Below are 22071 nucleotides of genomic sequence, written 5' to 3'. Positions count from 1 at the left end.
CCAGTCAAAAATCTGATGGCAGAGGGGAAGAAGCTATTGCTGAATTATCCACTAATTATACAGAATAAAGAATTATATAAAAGACAAAGTTAGAGGTTAAAAGATGTTGGATGCAATTGACTTGCCACAGTGGTCTTGTCCACATCCAAGTTGCTTTTCCATAACAACACACATAAAAGTTGCTGGTGAACGCAGCAGGCCAGGCAGCATCTCTAGGAAGAGGTGCAGTCGACGTTTCAGGCCAAGACCCTTCGTCAGGACTTTGTTTGTACAGTTTGCACTGTCCTGACGAAGGGTCTCGGCCTGAAACGTCGACTGCACCTCTTCCTAGAGATGCTGCCTGGCCTGCTGCGTTCACCAGCAACTTTGATGTGTGTTGCTTGAATTTCCAGCATCTGCAGAATTCCTGTTGTTTGCTTTTCCATAAGCAAGCTCTAGTTTTGATTTGCACTTCACCTACATATAAACAATTGCTGCATAATTAATACACTGAACTCACTAACTGTTATATAGCATGTAAAATATATATATATATATATATATATACAGTGTATGTATTTTTATATACATATATATATACCTGTATATGTGTGTGTGTGTATATATATTTACTTATTTATGCACAGTATATATATATAGTCCTGAACAAAAGTCTTAGGCACATATCTGTAGCTAGGGTCCCTGAGACCTTTACACAGCACCGTATATTATGTCTCTCCAGTTACCAAATTACACTAATACTACCGAGCTAATACAAAGCTAAGTACTCTTATTTTTGTTTCCCAACCACCTTCCTATTTTAACCAATATATAGTACTGTGCAAACAAAGTCCTGGCCACCCTCACTATATATATGTGCCTAAGTCTTTTGCACAGTATTGTATAGATAACAGTAAAAATTATATTTGAACACACATAAAATTTTGCACTTTATGATTGCTACAGTTAATGTCTCTGTAAGAAAATGTTGTCAGTGCTAAGTGTGTTTGTTCTGATGAAACTTCACAGTGGTTAAATTTGATTTACAGTATCATAAGCACAGGAAAAGGTCTGTTGGACAATCTGTTTGTGGAGTCATTGAGTCAAACCCACATGTAGAAACATAGAAAATAGGTGCAGGAGTAGGCCATTCGGCCCTTCGAGCCTGCACCGCCATTCAGTACGATCATGGCTGATCATCCAACTCAGAAGGAATCAAGACCTGCTGAGAGAAGAGATTCCTCCTTTATTGCATCTCAGATGGACAACATCTCACTCTCAAACTCCAGATTCAAATTCAGATTCATTTATTTAACACATATACATCAAAACATACTGTACAGTGAAATGCACTATTTGTATTAACAACCAACGCACACAAGGGTATGTTGGGCTCACCACACATTCCATCGCCAACGTAGCGTGCCCACAATACTCAGCAGAACAACACAGAACATAACAAAAAGAAGAGAACAAGCAAAAACAACAGAACAAACCTCTTTCGGCTTCCCACCCACCCACCCACCCACCCGCACGATATCTCACTAGAGGTAGAATTCTCTCATTAAATCTATGTCCCATTGCATTATACTTCTGTTGTGCTTTGTGCATTAGTGTAACCTATTACTTGGAAAAATTTAAATATTTCTCCTGCTCGGAATCACATCCTGATGCACAATGTTTGCTACTGCAAACTCAGATTTTTAATTACAGAGGAAGGAAGAACTTTTAATTGGTGCCGGCTCATTTTAATCTGTTCTATTGCCCAGCCTCTGAGCTTGAAACTTTCATACATAGAAAGTTTGTTTACTTGTGTATGTGGATTGCTAGTTCTTTTAAAAAGGGAATGATGTCTAATTTGCTTTCTATCTGCAAGATAACCATTGTTGTTGGGAGCAGTGATTCGGTAATGTATCGATGAGTTAAGTTGGGATCCAAGCAAATTCAACTGACTGTTCCTTTTATACTTATACTCAAGAATGAAGTACTGAATGGATGTTACTAGCAGCCATTTTCTTGGCCACATCCACCTCCTTATGCACAATATTATTTATTGTATCTGAAGTGTTCTGCGGGTTCAGTGCTCACTTATAATTTATGTGCAATTGTATTATAATTAAAGTTGAACCTCCAAATTCAATAGTGTTTAAAATGTTTAGAGACAGAAACCATGAAACAAATGAAACAAACACCTACAACTAAAGGTAACATGTCTCCACTATGTTACCATGACTAATATTTCAATATATGAAAAAAGTTTTAATTCCATTTGTGTCCTTGGTGAGCTCCATTCAAGTTGTCTTCTGTCCCAAAACACTGGTACATGTCTAATGAATTTGTGATTAGAGTTGCTGAGATTAGATTTTTAGAGCAACAATTCATATCATTCAAAATTTATATTTAATGGTTAACATTATTTGTACTGTGAATTTAAGTATATAATTTTCCCATTGTAAGACTCCTGGTAGCAAGTGTTATTCATAATTTGCTTTATCTATTAAATTATTGATGTTCCAAGTATTAACGATTCACAACAAGTGTATCCTTTGAATAAAGTAAGGAGAATCAATAATCAGTTCATTCTGGTGTCCTCCTCACGGTATGAATCAAGAATGATCTATTTATTGGGCTGCTTCCATCCAAACTGTTTTGGTATCTGGCCTATGAGAAGATTAGTTTTATTTAGACCAGTACAGCACAAGAACAGGCCCGTTGGCTCACAATATTATGCAAAACCAATTAAATTAGTAGTCAAATCACCAACTAAACTAATTTCTTCTGCCTACACAATGTTTATATCCTTCCAGTTCCCTCACATTCATGTGCCTACCTAAACCTCTCGCAAAAGCCCCTGATGTACCTGCCTCTCCCACAACCCCAGGCAGCGCATTCCAGTCACCCACTGTGGTCAAATTTACATTGTGATACATAATAATTTTAAAAAATCTATAAATTACACTAAGAAATATACAGTACGGTAGATAAAATAATTAAATTAAGTAAGTAGTGCAAAAAGAAAGCAAACACAAATGGTGAGGGAGTGTTCATGGGTTCATTGTCCATTCACTAGTCTGATAGTGGAGGGGAAGAAGCTGTTCCTGAAGCACTGAGTGTTTACTAAGGAGGCTGCTACCTTTCCTTTCACTTCTATAACCAAACTGCAGAATGTTCATATATCAAGGAACTTCCTTTACATTCCTGCTTCCAGACATTTTTTGGATGAACTTTTGTTCACTTTCACCGTAGTTAATCTTTATCCAATTCAACTTTTGCCACAAATGGAACTACTTTTTATTACCAATTTGCAACAACGCTTTAATCTGCCATTTTATCTGATTCACTGCTCGGCAAAAAATTATGCTCCTGACACCAAGAACCCAACATGCATAAAAGCTGATTACATTGAATAAGTGTTAGAAAGCTCTTCCAAAGAGAAAAAAATGACCTAGGCTAGCGTTCCTTGTTTTCTAGAAAGGCTCGGCTATGGCATAAGTTTTAATCTATAACTGTTTGTGTTCAGATGATAAGAATACACTGGATAATGAAGTTTAAAGTATTTCTTGATCATTCTTAACATTTATAGCATATCACCAAGATTAACTGATTAACTGCCAAACTGAACTGCTTTAAAAACAGTATGTACATGTGGATGCTACTACATGTATCATCCATTTTGGAGCTATTTTTACCAAACTTGTATTCAAGTGGCATTGCATATATCCGTAGAATGAACTCACAGTACATTTTATTAGAATTTTGTCAACATTCAAGCACAATTAATAATTGATTAATACTGAACCTAATTTATGTGTTTATCAATTGTTTAGAGACAGAAAAAATAAAGCAAGTGAAATCAAAACCTCAGGAAAAAGGTAACTTAAAATTAAGCTAATTAGTTATTGGGGTTGGGTGAACTTTCATGCACAATTAGCAAATAATTAATATTGGGCTTAATTCATGTGTTTATCAACTGTTTAGAGACAGAAAGGATAAAGGAAGTGAAATCAAAACCTCAAGAAAAAGGTAACTTAAAAATTAACTTAATTAGATAATGGCATGTTTCTTATCTTAACAATGTCTTTCATTCCAATGCTAAATATATTCTGGATATATATGATGGATGTGAAACCTATGAAGAAAATTGAAAAGCTGCTCCCAGAGCATTTCTCTCTGAAGTAGCCATATCCTATCTCTTATGTTGTGGTACCATATTTAAGTCATTTTTGGGCATATTGTTTGGGTTGTAGATCCTCAGTGAATTTGGTGGTCAATAATAATGGAAAGCTCTTCCTGCTTTCAGGAGATAGAGATATAATTCTATGGAATGGATACATTGGGTTTTCATTCAGACCAGGACAGTCAGAAGGTGCGATGAAATTGGTATTTTAAATGTGTTTATTGTTATTCATTTAATATTTCATTAATATTTGTGTTAAATTGTAAAGATATTGATTGATTTAGTATTCTTTGTTTACATAATTCATTACGAGTTATATGTAAGAAGACCGTGAATGGCAAATATCATTAGGCAACAACGTCATATTTGCATGCCTCACTGAAGTAACAACTAAACATACATGAGTTATCCTCTGCTCTGTATTTTTCTTTGAATTAGTTTTATATTTTGGAGTAACAAAACATAACAGTGGTGATGAGTAAGTTTTAAAATGAACGCGAGATGAAAACCTGCCTATTGAAGGGCAGCACATTTTATTCTTTTTGCAAGGAGAGACAGAAAAACATTCAAGTTAAAAAAAAAACACAGGACTTTTTCCCTCGTCAGTGGAGAAAGACATTCGAGTTTTAAAAAGGCAGAAAAGAGATTAATTTCATGGGCTCATAACAGTAAGTACTGGGTGATAATATTAAATTAAGAAAATCAGAATTGACTGGGCTACATCGGAATGATAGACACATTTGATTGTACAACAGATGACTGGAATGTGTATACTGAATGAATTGAACAATACCTTAAAGCAAATGGAATAGCCAATGAAAAGTGAGTGTCAGTTTTGCTGAGTATAGTAGGTGGAAAAGCATACAGTTTGCTTAGAAGTATGACTGCTCCAACCAAACCAATCAAAATAAGTTTTGCTGACATCAGGAAAGTGATGCAGGAATATTTAGAACTAAAACCACTGTTGATTGCAGAATGCTTTAGGAATCAAAAGGAAGGGGAGCCCTTTGCAGCACACTTGGCTGAACTGAAGAAATTGTCTAGAGCATTGTGAGTTCAACAACGGGCTTAATGATACACTGAGAGGTTGTTTAGTTTGTAGAATCTTACAAGAAAGCATTGAAAAATAGCTCCTAACTGAAGCACAAATTACATTTAATGGAGCAGTTGAAATTGCTTTATCAGTGAAAACACCATTCAAAGTAATAATTAGGTTGCAGTCAGGAAAGAATGTGAGCGTGAACAAAATTCCAACGTCTAAACAGAAACCTCCCTGGCTGAGCAATTTGTTTTACTGTTGTGACAAGACTAAAGCAGGTTTAAAGGTGAAACTTGCAGAAAAACCAACAAAGTAAAATATTTACAAGGAGCATGTCAGACAAACAGAAATAAATGGACTGTAAAGGAAAGAGTAAAAGATAAAAAGTCAACTTGCAGTTTCAAAAGGAGCATCTGCATGGTGTTGATGAAAAGTCTGGTAATGATGAGAGTGACACAGGACTGAATAGCCTTGAGATTTATATGTGAAAACTGACAAGCGGCAAGCAATATAGCTGACACTAGAAGTAAACAGAAAATTAATTATAATGGAATTGGACACTGGCTCATCTGTTTCAATTATTCCACAAAATGAGTTTCAATGGCATTTCAAGGATATTGAACTGAAACCTACAGAAATCTAACTAAGAATTTATACTGGAGCAAAGATAACTCCTGTGTGATTGACATTCATAACAGTGAAATATCCACAAGCAACAATCCATATTGGGCTTGTATGTGATAAAAACACAAGGCCGGCATTATGGGGCTGTGAGTGGCTGACACAACTACAACTTGTTTGGGGATCCATCCACCATTTGCATGTCACATCCCAAGCAACAGAATCAACCAAAAGTGAATTAAGAAAGCTATGGGATGATGCAATAGCAGTGTTCAAGGATGGCACTGGAAAATTCATAACATAGTGTAAAATGAAAATGCTACACCCAAATTTTACAAAGCTTGTAAGGTTTCTTATACCATCTGTGATAAAGTAGCCAGTGAGCTAGATCATGTGGAGGCTGAGGAAATTCTTTCCAAGTTTGAGTGGAGCCCATAGGCAACACTAGTGGTCCCAGTAGCCAAGAAGAATGGGTCTGTCATGATCTGTGGTGATTTTAAGGTCACCATCAACTCTGTACTGAAAATAGATCAATATCTTCTGCCAAGGAAGGAGGATCTCTGAAAATCTTTCTGGAGGAAAACACTTCAGCAAAGTGGACTTGGCTGAGAGCTACCTACAGATAGAGATGGAAGAATTGTCCGAAGTATTTATCACCATAAACACTCCAGCAGGGCTTTATCATTAAAGTAGGCTTATTTTTGGATTCTCACTGACGTCTACATACTGGCAGAGAGCTATGGACCAGGTGTTGCAAGGCTGCCCAGGAACTCATTGTTACCTGCATAACAATGTTGTTACTCGTGAAAATGACAAAGAACATCCCCAAAATCTTAAGACAGTGCTAAAAAGAATAAAAGATTATGGGCTTAGATCACAATGCTACAAATGTGAATTCTTTAAACAAAGCATCAATTACTGTGGTCACCCCATTGACACACAAAGATTACACAAGTGTGCTGAGAAAATTCAAGCAGTGGCGGATAACTCAGGACCAAAGAATGTGCCCTAGTTGCTGTCCTATTTAGGATTTGTCAGTTACCATAACAGGTTTCTGCCTAACATGTCGACTGTACTCCATGCCTTGAACTCATTACTAGAGATTGGAAAGAAACAGTAAAGGATGAAGTAGTGTGAGATAGCTTTCAGAAAAGGTAAAACAAATAGTGACATCAGACGTTGTGGTCCACCTCATCCAGTGAAGTTTGCCTGTGATGCCTTGCCTTATTCTCTAGGTGCAATCATGTCACACGTTATGAGTGATGGAAATGAATGCCCCACAACCTTTGCATTACATTCCATTACCACTACATAGAATAATTACGTACATGTTGACAGAGAGACCTTGAGTCTGGTTTGGGGTGTAAAACATTTCAACCGTTACTTATATGGAAGAAAGTTTAACTTCATTACTGATATCAACCATTAGTTTCCATTTTCAGTCAACAGACGGGTGCTCCACTAACAGCAGCAGCACAAATGCAAAAATGGGCTCTGATTCTTAGAGGACATAATTACAATATTGAATTCAAGAGGATGACTAATCAATGAAATGCTGGTGGACTGTCCAGTTTACCCTTGGAAAAGAAAATACCTGAAAAATTTACAACAGAGGATACACTTCTCGACGTACTCTCCTCAATGCAAATTCAAATACAAGTTTGACTTTCATTGTCTTTCAACCATACATGAATACCCATGAATACTGCCAAATAAATCAACATTATTTGGGGCTAAGATGCAAAACACAGTTCCAACAGTCACACAGCACAAGGCACATCTTCTATCTATCTATCTATACATTACTAAAATTCTCATTCTGTTTATCTGTTTGTTGGTTTGTCTGTTTGTGCCCTCAAATTAGCCCAAACGATGCATTACAGTGGCACTTTTTTGACTAACTGGACTTAAAATGCACTAACTTACAGAATGCATTCAAAGGTCAGGGTTATATTCGTATAAAATTGCTCACTTGTCAACAGGCCTCACTTTCCACACCCGATTCCAGCTTTCATGGAAACCGCGACGCGACACCATGACGCATGCGCACAGCCAGCCTCAGCAGCACCTCACAATGCTCACAGCAGCGACACCAACCACAGCAAAAGGGCAGGACAGCTCTATTTCGAGCGGTCACATTCTGCTAATCACCATCAGCATGTGCAGGATTGGGACAGATCTAACTGCCACCCATCAATAAGAGATAATTAAATCTTATTGTAATGACGTACTTTGAAACACCCATCAAACACTTTGCTGCAGTCAAAGGACAGTAGTGACAAAATCACGTCCATTTAGGAGAGTGCCAACAAGAGAAAACAGCATCCTGGAGTCTTTGGTTGTTACTGCTTCGTATCTTCCATACAGCATTAAGGTAAAAAAATATGGTCAGCCGAATTATGCTGCGTGGAAAGAGAAGGGGGACATTATGGTCAAGAGATTACGCCAAACATCATCGGGAAGCAGCAAGAAGAGGGAGAGAACAAGAATCGGATGAGGCCGCGGCCGCCCGACTCCAGGATCAAAGAGTCAGGGCAAAAAAGATGAGAGAAGAAGAGACAGAAGAGAACAGGCATGCACGCCTCCAAAATGACAACAATAGGCACAGAAGGAGGAGAGAACAAGAATTGGATCAGGCCAGGGCTACACGACTCCAGGAGCAGAGAGAAAGAACAAATGGTAGAAGAGATGAAGAGACGAAGGATGAAAGGGCTGCGCGTCTCCAGAATGACCACTGGCATAGAAGGAGGAGAGAGGAAGAGACAAAGGAGCTGAGAAACGCATGTCTCCAGGATCAGAGACAAAGAACAAACGGCAGAAGAGATGAAGAAGCGGGGGATGAAAGGACTGAGCATCTCCAGAATAACAAAAGTAGGCACAGAAGGAGGAGAGAAGAAGAGACAGAGGAGAAAAGAAAAGATCAACTCTGGAATATGCAGCAAAGAGTAATTATTGCGAGAGTTGCTGCAGACGACAACGCCTGCTTTCAACAGCAATACCTCGACAAAGAAAGAGCAAGGCAAAATGCATGACTCGAGTGCCGTATAATTTCTGCTGATGTTGTTTCGATGACCAGAGTATGCCCTCACTGTCGTGCCTTCCTATTCACTGGAGAAACCGCAAATTTCTGCTGTATGAAGGGAAAGGTCAGGATAGGCAATTTACAATCTCTACCCAATGAACTCCTCAATTTATACAGCAATGATGTATGCATTGCAAACGAGTTCAGGAAGAACATCAGACAATACTATTGCCTCTTCCAAATGACATCCTTTGGTGCCAAAGAAGTCCTTCCAACAAGGAATGGATGGAATCCTTCTGTGATTATTTAAGGCAAAATCCATCATTACATCAGACATTTAATGCCAGACCTCAACCAGCAAGCCCGATTCCTTCAAATTTACTTCATGGATCCTCAAGACAGCAAGCATAGAATTGAGAATGGGGATACTACAGAATGATGGAATTTAACATGAGATTGTTGAATTATTGGAAAATCTACTACAACAAAACCTGTACATTGCATCCCTTCGACTTGCAAAAGAACAAATTTGAGGCATGCCAGAGGTGTCCATTGTCATTGATCCTGACCGGAGAGCAGCATTTGAACATGAGAGAAGATTTAATGCACAAATTGCCAACAAAGTCGCTGTCATTATACCGAACAGCACTGAACCTGAAGCAAGATCAGAGCACATTGTGTTGAAATAACGAGGAGGTGATTTGCAAATAATTTCAAAGTCCCATCGCTCATAAAACAGCTTTCAATACGTACTTTTCTTTCCACTTGGAGACGATGGCTGCCATCATCAACTCCGAATGACGAACAACAAGAAACTGATGGAAATGCTTTATTATGCATATTGAATAATGAGCCATGAGAATGAATTTAATAACCTTCTTAGAGGAGGTAATCTATTCCAACAATACTTGGTCAATATGGCTGCTAAGATTGAAGGCGAGAGACTGAGCTACATCTGAATGAATCAAGCAACCTTGAGATCAATGACATACAATGACTGATGCATTGAATGATGACAATGATTTCAGAAACATCGGAAGGCGCATCATCCTCTCCTCAACATTTGTCGGTGGACCGAGATACATGATGGAACGATGTCAGGACACCATGATGTATATATGGAAGTATGGTAATGCTTCATTTTCATTACAATGACATGCTATCCAAACTGGCCAGAAATACGACAGCATCATTTTTTTGCATCAGCAACCAAACGATCGGCCGGATTTAATCGCGAGAGTGTTTGACTTGCAGAGGAAGTTGTTTATGAAGTACCTCACTGGAAGAGATGGTCTCTTCGGTAGGTGTATCGCTTGCACTGTAAGTGTGGAATACCAAAAGCGAGGTCTGCCTCATTTGCACTGTCTGCTGTGGCTCGATGAAGCATCCAAGCCGAGACCACAAGATTATGATAGATTCGTGCAAGCAGAAATATCAGACTCAAATGAAGATCCAGAGCTGCATGAATTGGTCGTGAAGCACATGATACATGGTCCGTATTGCACCACTAAATCACCGTGTTGGCAAAATGGTACATGCAGTAAGAGGTACCTGAAGCCATTTATTGAGCATACAAGGTGTGGGGATGATTCATATCCTGCATATAGGAGATGGTCTGTGCAAATGGGAGGATTCGAAGGTCATCAATTAGGACACAAAGTCGAACTATAACTTCTGAATGGGTGGTCCCCTATAATGCCCAACTATTGAGGCTGTTCAGTTGTCACCTGAATGTAGAAATATGCTCATCTGTCAAGTCCATCAAATACGTGATCAAGTGTACCATGAAGGGGAGTGATCGGGCAATTTTTGGAGTGAATAGAGAAGACGAAATCACACAGTATTTGAAAGGCAGATATATCGGGCCCTCTGAGGCTGTCAGATCGATACTTGGATTTCCAATTCATGAGAGGGAACCAGCCGTTGTTCGCCTTCAAGTGCACCTTCCCCAACAGCATCAAGTATTCTTTCGAGATAATGCTGCTGTGCAGATGAATAAAAAAATGATATGATATGGCAAGAACCACTTCAACGGAATTCATGGATCTTTGCACTCGTGATCCATTTGCAAGAACCTTGTACTATGTGGATATTCCCAGATTCTACACTTGGACTAATAAGAGATGGGAAAGAAGGAGAATGGGGAAAAGAGTAGAGGAGTACTCCGGGATTTTTGAAGCAAATGTTCTGGGTCGAATGTATACCTTTTCTCCACGAAGTGGTGACCTCTACTATTTGAGACGACTTCTTCATCACACAAAGGGACCAGTATCTTTCGAATCATTGAAAACACATGATGGAGATATCCTTCCATCATTCAAAGATGCCTGCAGAGAGAGAGGATTGTTGCAATCTGACGATCATTAGCAGCCAACTATGGAAGAAGCAACAAGAACAAGAATGCCCAGAGCAATGAGAGATTTGTTGTCATCTTGCTAACAAACACTGAAATCAACAATCCACAGCAATTATGGAACTGGTTCAAGAACGCAATGTCTGAAGATTTCTTACAAATGGAGAGGAGAACTATCAGTGATCCTAACATCATGATGGATGAGAGGCATCATGGACAAGCTCTTCTGTATTTCCAAGAGAAACCTGAGATCTTGGGCAAAGCACTTGAAGAATATAACTTGCCAACACCAAAAAACGGTACAATTACTCAAAGTGCTGGCAATCCGGAATTATTGCGTGAACTGCAATACAACAGAGATGAACATCAGGAATTTGTTTCACAGAATATTGAATAATGAGCAAAGAGAAGTATATGAATATGTGTGCGACTGCTTGGAAAGGAATCTCTCTTCACTGATTTTCATTGATGCACCAGGAGGAAGGGGCAAGACATTTATCATCAACTTGATCCTCGCTAAAGTTAGGGGAGATGGAGATGTTGCTACTGCTGTAGCATCATCCGGTATTGCAGCAACGTTAATGCCTGATGGGAGGACAGCGCATTCAAGATTCAAGATACCCCTCAAAGTCAATGAAGATGCCCTTTGTAACATCGATAAAAACACCAGTACTGCAAATTTACTCCGAAATGCGAGCCTTATTGTCTGGGATGAGTGCCCCATGATTAGGAGGGAGAGCTTCAAAGCCGTGGACCAGACTCTTTGTGATGTATGTGGCAAGAATGAGACCTTTGGGGGTATTTTAACCATTTGCTGTGGTGATTTCCGTCAGCTTCTAGCAGTTGTGAAATGTGGAAATGATGCTGATGTGGAGAATTCATGCATAAAATAATCTTACTTATGGAGAAGCTTCATCAAGTTTCAATTGAAGAGAAACATGCGATTGAGTGAGGGGGAAGGACGATATTCTGAGTTCTTATTGAATGTTGGAGAAGACAAGATTGAGAAAAATGAAAACGATGAAATCAAATTACTCAAAGATATGAATCTGCCAGCAAAAACCATGGAAGAATGTATTGATTTCATCTACCCGACATTCAACAATCCTGCAAAACTATTCTCGAAGAATTGTATCTTGGTACGCTCAATGAAATGATGTGAAAAATAAACTTCACATGCATTAGATGCTTCCCTGGAATCATGAAAGAATATTGTTCCTTCAATGCCATAAGTGAAGGAGCTAATGCCACTCATTTTCCAACAGAATTCCTTGATTCGGTTAAACTCTCTGGATTACCACCACATAAACTGGAATTGAAGAGGGGATCTCCCATCATTTCAATGAGGAACTTGGATCCACCAAGGCTTTGCAATGGAACGCGAATGATGGTGGAAGAACTGCACGACAATCTCATTGTAGCAAAGATAAACATTGGTGCGTTCAAAAATGACATTGTCATGATCCCAAGAATTACTCTCAGTTTATCAGAAGGGGAAGATATTCATCTTCAGGGTAGTCAGTTCCCGATACAGTCATGCTTTGCTATGACTATACATAAGGCACAAGGCCAAACCATGTGTTGATTTATTTGGAGAAACCGGTATTCCAGCATGGTCAGCTGTATGTGGCTTTAAACTGGGGAAAAATAAATGAAAACGTTAGAGTATTCTTGAAGGATGGCAGATCAACCAGAAATGTTGTCATCAAAAAAAGTGTCCTTTGTTAAACGAGGAGGAGCAATATTTGTCTTGCTACGTGTCTTTCTTCTTTAATAAACTGATTTTTTCTTCTTTAATTTCCAAAGCAAAACAATAGCGATAGTATTCAGGGAAATTTAATATTTATTCTGGTCACATCAGACTGCACTACCCTTCTCTCAAAGAGTGCCCCAGTGGGTCACCCAGTGGTCTAGTATACCATATACAAGAGTGTAAGTACATATAAGATTTCAGCAAAGTACAGGTACACAAAAAAATATAGTCCAAGATCCTGAGTCCATGGATGTTGCAGCAGTCTGCAGTTGAGCACAATACAGTTTGTCTTCTGCCAAGTGAACTCTGGCAGCAGCACTGACTCCAACTTGGACACTTTGCCACACCTCCTCTGGTGGAGTACACCAACTCCAACGTCTGTCTTCTGGGTGGCTGTAAACAGGCGACAGGCAAATCAAAAGTCTCCCCATAATGGCAGTGATGATGCTAAAGGAAAACAGAAAAGATTGCACGCCGGCTCAGGTCTATATCATAACAACCTAATTGGCTGCAATGTGCAGCAGAAACTCCATTTCTCCCATTTTTACCAGCCCTTGATGGGGGTTGCCCTATTTGGGAGTTTAGAGTAGTTGTACCATCCAAGCTGAGAGCTTACATGTCAGAGGTGCTACATACCGGTTATCTATGCTTGGTCAAAGTGACTGCACTGGCTCGAAGCTCTCTCTGGTGGCCTGTGATAGATCAGCAGATTGAGCAGCTTGTCATGCGCTGTACGAGATGCCAACATGTCCAGAAAATGCCAAGAGCAGCTCCTCTTCATCCTTGGGAGTGCCCTGCATTGCCCTGGCAGGGGATTCATGTGAATTTTGCCAGACCATTCATAAGCATAATTTTTTTTGGTAGCAGAGGGTACAGCTACAAAGTGGCCAGAAGTGTTCCCAATATCCTCCACTTCAGTCTCACACTATGTTGAGGTGTTGAGAAGCCTCTTCTTAAGGACTGGTTTTCCAGAACACTTCTTGAACAGGAATGGAATAAGATAACATCTGCACCCTACCACCCAGTTACAAGTGACCTGATGCAAAGTTTTGTCCAGAGTCTAAGGAACACACTACGTTGACACCGAACTAGAAGCTCACCAATTTCTTCCTTGCATATCACAGTGCAGCACACCCAACACCAACAACTGACCAGCAATGTTGTTCTTGGGTCATCAATCAAGTTCTCAGTTGGATCTCCTCAAACCCAATTTCAGAAGAAGTATGCAGGAGAAACAGTGGAGACAAACTGAAGGCTTCTCAAACACGAAGGTTCGATGTTTCACTTCTGTTATCCCCGGCTGCATATTTTTCCTTCAATTAATTTTATGTTTTGGAGTTACAAAACACAACATAAATGATATACACAAGTTTGTTGCTGGGACAATATAATGAGGGCCATTAAGTCATTTGATGAATTTACTGAGGTGTAACAGGCAGTCCATTGCAAAATCAGAATCTACTGGAAGTCCACAGAAATTTAAGCAACAACTGAAAAGAATCTGCTTTAACATTAATGATTAATATCCTTTCATCAGAATTCAGAACAGCTTCTGGAATGAAGCATGTATAGATGCATAGATAGGAGGGGAATAGATACAGTAAATAAAATCAGCACTTTCCATTGAGATTGAGTGAGACTACAAATAGAGATGCAAACAACAGGAATTTTGCAGATGCTGGAAATTCAAGCAACACACATAAAAGTTGCTGGTGAACGCAGCAGGCCAGGCAGCATCTCTAGGAAGAGGTACAGTTGACGTTTCAGGCCGAGACCCTTTGTCAGGACTAACTGAAGGAAGAGTTAGTAAGAGATTTGAAAGTGGGAGAGGGAGGGGGAGATCCAAAATGATAGGAGAAGACAGGAGGAGGAGGGATGGAGCCAAGAGCTGGACAGGTGATTGGCAAAGGGGATATGAGAGGATCATGGGACAGGAGGTCCAGGGAGAAAGACGGGGGTGGGGGAAACCCAGAGGATGGGCAAGGGGTATAGTCAGAGGGACAGAGGGAGAAAAAGGAGAGTGAGAGAAAGAATGTGTGTATAAAAATAAATAACGGATGGGGTACGAGGGGGAGGTGGGGCATTAGCGGAAGTTAGAGAAGTCGATGTTCATGCCATCAGGTTGGAGGCTACCCAGACGGAATATAAGGTGTTGTTCCTCCAACCTGAGTGTGGCTTCATCTTTACAGTAGAGGAGGCCGTGGATAGACATGTCAGAATGGGAATGGGATGTGGAATTAAAATGTGTGGCCACTGGGAGATCCTGCTTTCTCTGGCGGACAGAGTGTAGGTGTTCAGCAAAGCGGTCTCCCAGTCTGCGTCGGGTCTCGCCAATATATAGAAGGCCACATCGGGAGCACCGAATGCAGTATATAACCCCAGCCGACTCACAGGTGAAGTGTCGCCTCACCTGGAAGCTGGTGAATGCAGCAGGTCAGGCAGCATCTCTAGGAAGAGGTACAGTCAATGTTTCAAGCTGAGACCCTTCGTCAGGACTAACTGAAGGAAGAGTTAGTAAGAGATTACTAACTCTTACTAACTCTTCCTTCAGTTAGTCCTGACGAAGGGTCTCGGCCTGAAACGTCAACTGTACCTCTTCCTAGAGATGCTGCCTGGCCTGCCGCGTTCACCAGCAACTTTTATGTGTGCTGCTACAAATAGAGATCATAGGTTAAGGCTGAAAGGTGAAATATTTAAGGCAACCATTGGGAGAATTTCTTCACTCTTATGGTGGTGAGAGTATAGAACGAGCTTTCAACAGAAGTGGTGGTTGCAGGTTCGATTTCAACTTTTAAGAGAAGTTTGGAAGGAACGCACAATGGATGGGAAGGGTATGGAGGCCTATGGTCCCAGTGCCAGTTGACGTGACTAGGCAGGTGGACTGGAGGCACAGTTTCTATGCTGAAGTGTTCTGTGACTCTGTGTTTTAAATTGCCAGGCAAAGGGAGGGATGGAAGGGTGTGATGGGGTGAGACAAGGAAAAGCTGAAGTAAAGATGGTTGTTCTGGTTGAGAGCGGAACTGAAGGCAGGTATATTTTTGCTGTCTCTCTGAGAAAGGTGTAAAGCAGATGAATGGGAATGAAGTTTGAACTGATCAAGAAAATTCTCCTGAACAGGGACTCGTGCAATCTTTGTCAATCTGATAGCCATAGTGATTAAATTCCCACTACACATCTGGAGGGAGAGATGTAAATCTATGCAATGGACCCACTGGAGTTTCACTCACGACAAGAGGGCCAGAAGATGAGCTGAATACAGTAGTTTAAATTGTTTTCATGGTACACTTCAGTATTATTTTTGGAGCAATACATTAAGAAATATTATAGCAGATTTGATGGGCCAAATAGCCTATTTCTGCCCTGATTCCTTCCTATGCTTATTGATGAACAATATGGATATTATTGGCGCAAGTCATTCAGTTGTAAGCTATAATATTTAACTAAAGTAATACTTCCAGTATCTTCTTGAAGCAGTGTATTGATCATGTGGTTTTTGTGTCATGGGTAAATTAAGCACTTGTGTTTTTGGTGGAAACCAATGGCTCTACTTACCTGTCATACCCAAGAATGAAGACTGACAATACAGGTCATTAATTGGTTTGAGCCACTTGGACTTGGAGATATTTTTAAGGAGTCAGTAATCTGAAACGTGTTTGTCATTGCCAATACCTGGACTCTGAAAACTTGCATTTGTTCCTCAGTCATTCTTCATTTACTTGTGCACAAGGAGAACAGAATGGCCCCTGTCACCACTCTGTTCTGAAATCCGAACAGAGAAAGGCATTTGTACACAGAATTGATCAGCAATTACAGATATTGACCAATTGGTATCCTTGTGTATATTCAAATTAACTGTTTGCAAGATCAATTGTCATTCACAATGCAGGAGTTAAAAGCCAATAGAAACCGCAAGCTAATAGCTGATGATACTTTGAAGTATAAAGTAATTGTCCCTTAGTGTGTGTTCTTTGAATCCTTCTGTGACATTGGCTCCAATCCCCTGCTGTGCAAAGGGAGCTCTGCTCTCAAAGATCTTTCTTGCATGGGTTGACAGCACAATATCTGCTTAACCCTTGCTTTGCTGTGACTTCCACAAGTTAAGTAAAGGAGATTGCTGTGTCTGTACAACTACATATCAAATAAATAAAAGCACACACATGGGAGATGAGATCATCTGGTGTATTCACATTGCAGGGAGAGAGGGGGATTAATGCGCATACATAGACAACGGATCAATGCACATAGGTAAGTTATCAGTCCATATGTAGTGCTACGGGCAGTCATTGCGCTATAAAAAATAGATCCATTCAGTACACTTCCCAACCCTTTAGATTAATGTAACATAAAAGTATATATCTAGCAAAGCATTCAACTTCCCTTTAACAACCCATATTCAAATAAACATGCTTTCACATTAAACGACCATAATTAACTTCACTATGTTAAAGGTTCAGTCCTTTCAGGATAGCGCCTTTGGACTGTGGAGTGGCATCAGGTTCAGCAGATGTCTTGTCAAAGACAACATTGTCTGTTGCAGGCGTCACGTTGCTGTTAATGACTTCATCATCACAGAGAGGGAAGTCTGGTGGATGCAATGTGTCCACCTTGTTGGATGCAGAAGACTCAGGGGTGTTCTTTAGCTGAGCATCCAGTATCTGTTCCACATGACATCTCCATGTCTGATCGCCAACATCTACTGTTACATCAGTGGTCTGGTTCCTGTAGCATCCTACCGGGTGTCCACTTGTCTTCTCAATAATCACGCACTAGGACTTCCTGCCCAATCTCGAAGTTCCTTGCTGACTTACGTGGCAACTGGCTGAACTGTTTATCCGGCACGTCCCTCTTAGATCTGCTTTCAGGAGGCCTATGCGAGATCTCAGACTCCTGTTCATGAACAACATTGCAGGTGTTTGATTTGTCGTCGCATGAACAGAATACTGATACACAAAAGGGAGGTTGTCCACTTTGCGCTGTAGAGAAATGTGCTCCTTTTCCATAGTTTTAATGGATTTATTGAAGGTTTGGACAAACCTTTCTGCTAACCCGTTGCTGGGTGGTGAGGAGCTGACTTGAAATGTTTGATGCCATTTTTCTTTATGAACAGCCTGAAATCTTCCGACGTGTTTTGCGGTCTGTTGTCACTCACCATTTGTCCTGGTAAGCCACTTCTGGAGAAGATAGTCCTCACAGCGGAGACGGTCTTTTCTGAGGCAGTTGACTTCATTATATGACCCCTGGCCACTTTGAATGATCATCCACAGCAAACTGTAACATGGAATCCATGAATGGCCCAGCAAGGTCAATATACACTCTTTGCCATGGTGAGGACGGCCACTCCCATGGGTGTAATGCTGCCTGTGGGGGTGCATTTTGAATGTTCTGGCATCTCAGACAGCTTTTGGCCAAGTCTTCAATCTGTCTATCTACTCCCGGCCATCACACATAGCTCTAGGCAAGACACTTCATTCTGAATGTACCCAGCTGTCTTTTATGCAGATTCTCTAACACACTGGTGCGTAATTTAGAGAGAAGCACAACATGAGATCCACACACCAGTGTTTTTTGAAGTACACACAGAAGGTCTCATCTCACTGAAAACTCTGGAAACATAGGACTACCATGAGCTGGCCACCCTTGCATGGTGATGTCATAGACTTTTGACAATAATGGGCCATTCATTGTTTCCCTTTGTATTTCAGAACTTGTTACCAGCAACTGGTCCACCAATTCTGTGTGGAACACCTCTAATGGGTCACTGAATGAAGACTTTTCTTCTTCAGTTGCCAACAGTGGAAGGCATAACAAGCTGTCAGCATTGGCCAGTTGTCTGGTACCCTTGGACTCTATGTCATTTGAGTGGGCTTCTAGGAAAAGTGCCCAAAATTGTAACTGGTAGTAGTCATCGCTGGGATTTCCTCCCTGGGATTGAAAATGGACAGAAGTGGCTGATGGTCTGTCGGTAGAGTAAACTTTTGTCCATAGAGATAATGGTGGTACTTCTTTATTTCCCACGTTAGACTAAGGGCCTCTCGGTCGATCTGTGCGTAGTTGCTTTCTGCACTTGTTAGTATCCTGAAGCAAATACAATCACACTTTCAGATCCATGTTTCATAATGTGTGACAAAACAGCACCAATGCCATAAAAGGACGTATTGCACGCCAGTCTGATGGGCAGAGATGGGTCATAATGGGTGAACAATTCACCTGTTGTTATTAGCCTCTCTGTTTCCTTGAGTGCTCTTTTACATCTTTCTGAACAATACCACTTTGTACCTGTCTGCAACAGTACGTTCGATGGGTGCAATATGGTAGCAATGTTTCAGAGAAACCAGAGGTAGTAGTTTACAAGGTCCAAAAATGTCCTGAGCAGCGACACATTTTCCAGTTTGGGTGCCTGCAGCACTGCTTCAATCTTCTCTTGTGACTTATGTAAGCTGTGCTTGTCAATGACACATCCACAATATGAAATTTCATTCTTGAAAAACTCACATTTCTCTCTCTTTGCATGCAGACCATACTCACTCAGCTCAGTAAGCACTTTACCAAGGTTCTGGAGGTGCTCTTCATTTTCAGTTTTACACCCAACATATTTATGTGATCCATATAATCTTGTGATCTGCTGCAGTCATGCCATGCAGTTCTAGGTATGACAGCTCACCTTTGTCAGACTCAGTGTTGTCTGATTCAGTTTCACATTTGTTTAGTTTTGTGTTTGAAACTTTTCATTCTGTATGGTTTTTCTCTTTTATTGTGCTTTTTGTCTGACTTGCACACTTTGTCTATGTGACCTTGTCTGTGACAATTTCTGCAAACTTGCTCTTTGGGAGGATTTTGGGAGGATTTTCCATATTGATAACATGTTTGGTTTTTTGCAGCATTCAGGGACATTTTGTGCATTTCACATTCTAACCTCTTTTTCTGTAGTTCTGTTCTATCCTTTGCTGCAGTCTCTAACGATATTGCAATGGTCAATGCCTGTTATAAGGTTAGGTCTCTTTCTAACACTAGCTTTTTTTGAATGCTTTGACTATGCATGCCACATACAAGCCTATCCCTTAATGCATCAGAACATCCATCTCTGAAGTCACAGTATTGGGGAAGTTTGCACAGTTCTGCAATGAATTTAGAAAGTCTTTCATCCTTTTGTTCCTTTTGTTAAATCTAAATTTCAGCTACTACCAGTGGTTTAAGGCTCAAGTGATTTTGTAAAATAGTAACAATTCTGTTGACTGCCTTGCTTGCTGGCTTTTCAGGAGTTACTAAGTTGCATAAAAGCCTGTACATTTTAGCACCCATTAATCTAAGAAGTGTGGATACTTTCTTTTCCTCATTCACTTTGCAATACAGTTCAACCCTCTATGGAGAAGTATATTGTCCTGACGAAGGGACTCGGCCCGAAGTGTTGACTTTCGTTTCCACGGATGCTGCCCGACCTGCTGAGTTCCTCAAGCGTGTTGTGCGTGTTCCATATACAATTCCCAGTCCTCATTAGCACTATCAAATTCGTCAACTTTCCCAACCAAGGCCATCATCAAGTTATTAACGTTGCAAGTTGTGCATCTTTCACTGGGTACTATGCAGTTACTCACACATCCCTTTGTTAGGATCAATGACCGCCTTCTCCATACTGTTTAACTCTTTCCTCTCCCTGTCTCTCTGCATTCCAAAGCCTGTCGTTGGGGCAGTTGGTGATGTTTGCTGACATTCAGGTTCATGCACATCACCAATTTTTTGTGTCTGTACAACTATATATCAAATAAATAAAAGCACAAAAGTGGGAGATGAGGTTAACTGGTATATTCATGTTGCAGAGAGAGAGAGACAGAGAGAGGTCAATGCACATGCATAGACAACAGATCAAAGCACATAGGTAAGTTATCAGTCCATGATTAGTGTTAAGGGGAGGCATTGCTCTAAAAGAATTAGATCCATGCATTACAGAGATAACCACACTTCACACTGGAATGTGAGATCTGTGGTTAGGTGGGACTGAGAGGTACTGCAAGTCTCCCGCTGGCAGTTACTGTCACACAAGGTACTGACAGTAGCACTGACAGACAGTCTATCCAACAACCTGAAGGCAGTGTCAAGATAAAAAATGGCTATTTCAGATGGAAATACACTGAAAAATGTAGCCAGTCAAAACTACCCAAAGCAAAACGTACATATTCCCAAGAACCTTGTTATTTCCAGCAACTGGTAGATGGTTATTAGTCTTAAGCACAAGGAGCGAAAAAGAACAACAAAGATGTACAAACTGTAATTAGGAATTAAGAGAAAAAAATGACATTGGAATCCAAGTGATTTCCCAGGTAATTTCTTGGTGTATGGTAACATGATTACCCATGTTCATCTCCACTTTGAATTCAGAGTCAGAATCAGATTAATATCAACAGTATATACCATATAATTTGTTAACTTTATGGCAGCAGTACAATGCAATACTTGTTAGATATGGAAAAAAACCGAATTACACTAAATATATATAGTTAAATACTTAGATTAAGTAGTGCAAAAACAGAAACAAAAAAGTAGTGAGGTGTTGGTCACGGGTTCAATGTCCATTCTGAAATGGATGGAAGAGGGGAAGAAGCTGTTCCTGAATCAGACTTCCGTACCTCCTTCCTGATGGTGACAATGTGAAGAGGGCGTGTCCTGGGTTGTGGAGTCCATACACTCAGTTGCCACTTTATTAGGAACAGGAAGTACCTATTATTGTATTGAAACTTTAATCAAAATAAATTGTGAATGCACACAATGTACATTCTTTTTTGGAGATGGAGCCATTCCATGTACAGTTTGCTATTTATTGCATTTGTACACTCAATAGTCACGTCTGTACAGCTGTACGTTAATGCAAATATCTAATCAGCCAATCACGTGGCAGCACTCAATGCATAAAAGCATGCAGATATGGTCGATAGTTTCAGTTGATGAACAGAGCAAATGGGGAAGAAAATTGATCTAAGTGACTTTAATGATGGAATGATTGTTGGTGCCAGATGGGTTGGTTTGAGTATTTCAGAAACTACTGATCTCCTTGGATTTTCATGCACAATCCCGAACAGAGCAAAAAAAAAAGAACACATCCAGTGAGGGCAAAATTGTCTTGCTAATGAAAGAG

General features: G+C 40.2%; 1 protein-coding gene across 1 annotated transcript in view; it reads left to right on the top strand.

Moving 5' to 3' along the window:
- Positions 1–22071, top strand: part of LOC134338322 (triadin-like) — a 426556-nt gene that overhangs the window by 337906 nt on the left and 66579 nt on the right. Inside the window, exons 35-36 of the mRNA XM_063034074.1 lie at positions 3807–3851; positions 3958–4002. Of these exons, the coding sequence (XP_062890144.1) occupies positions 3807–3851; positions 3958–4002 (90 nt within the window). The remainder of the gene's footprint in view (positions 1–3806; positions 3852–3957; positions 4003–22071) is intronic.

Source organism: Mobula hypostoma, chromosome 2 (genome assembly GCF_963921235.1).
Source record: "Mobula hypostoma chromosome 2, sMobHyp1.1, whole genome shotgun sequence".
Classification (NCBI taxonomy): Eukaryota; Metazoa; Chordata; class Chondrichthyes; order Myliobatiformes; family Myliobatidae; genus Mobula; species Mobula hypostoma.
Note: the sequence above shows the minus strand (reverse complement) of the source record. Positions and strands in the feature narration are given on the sequence as shown.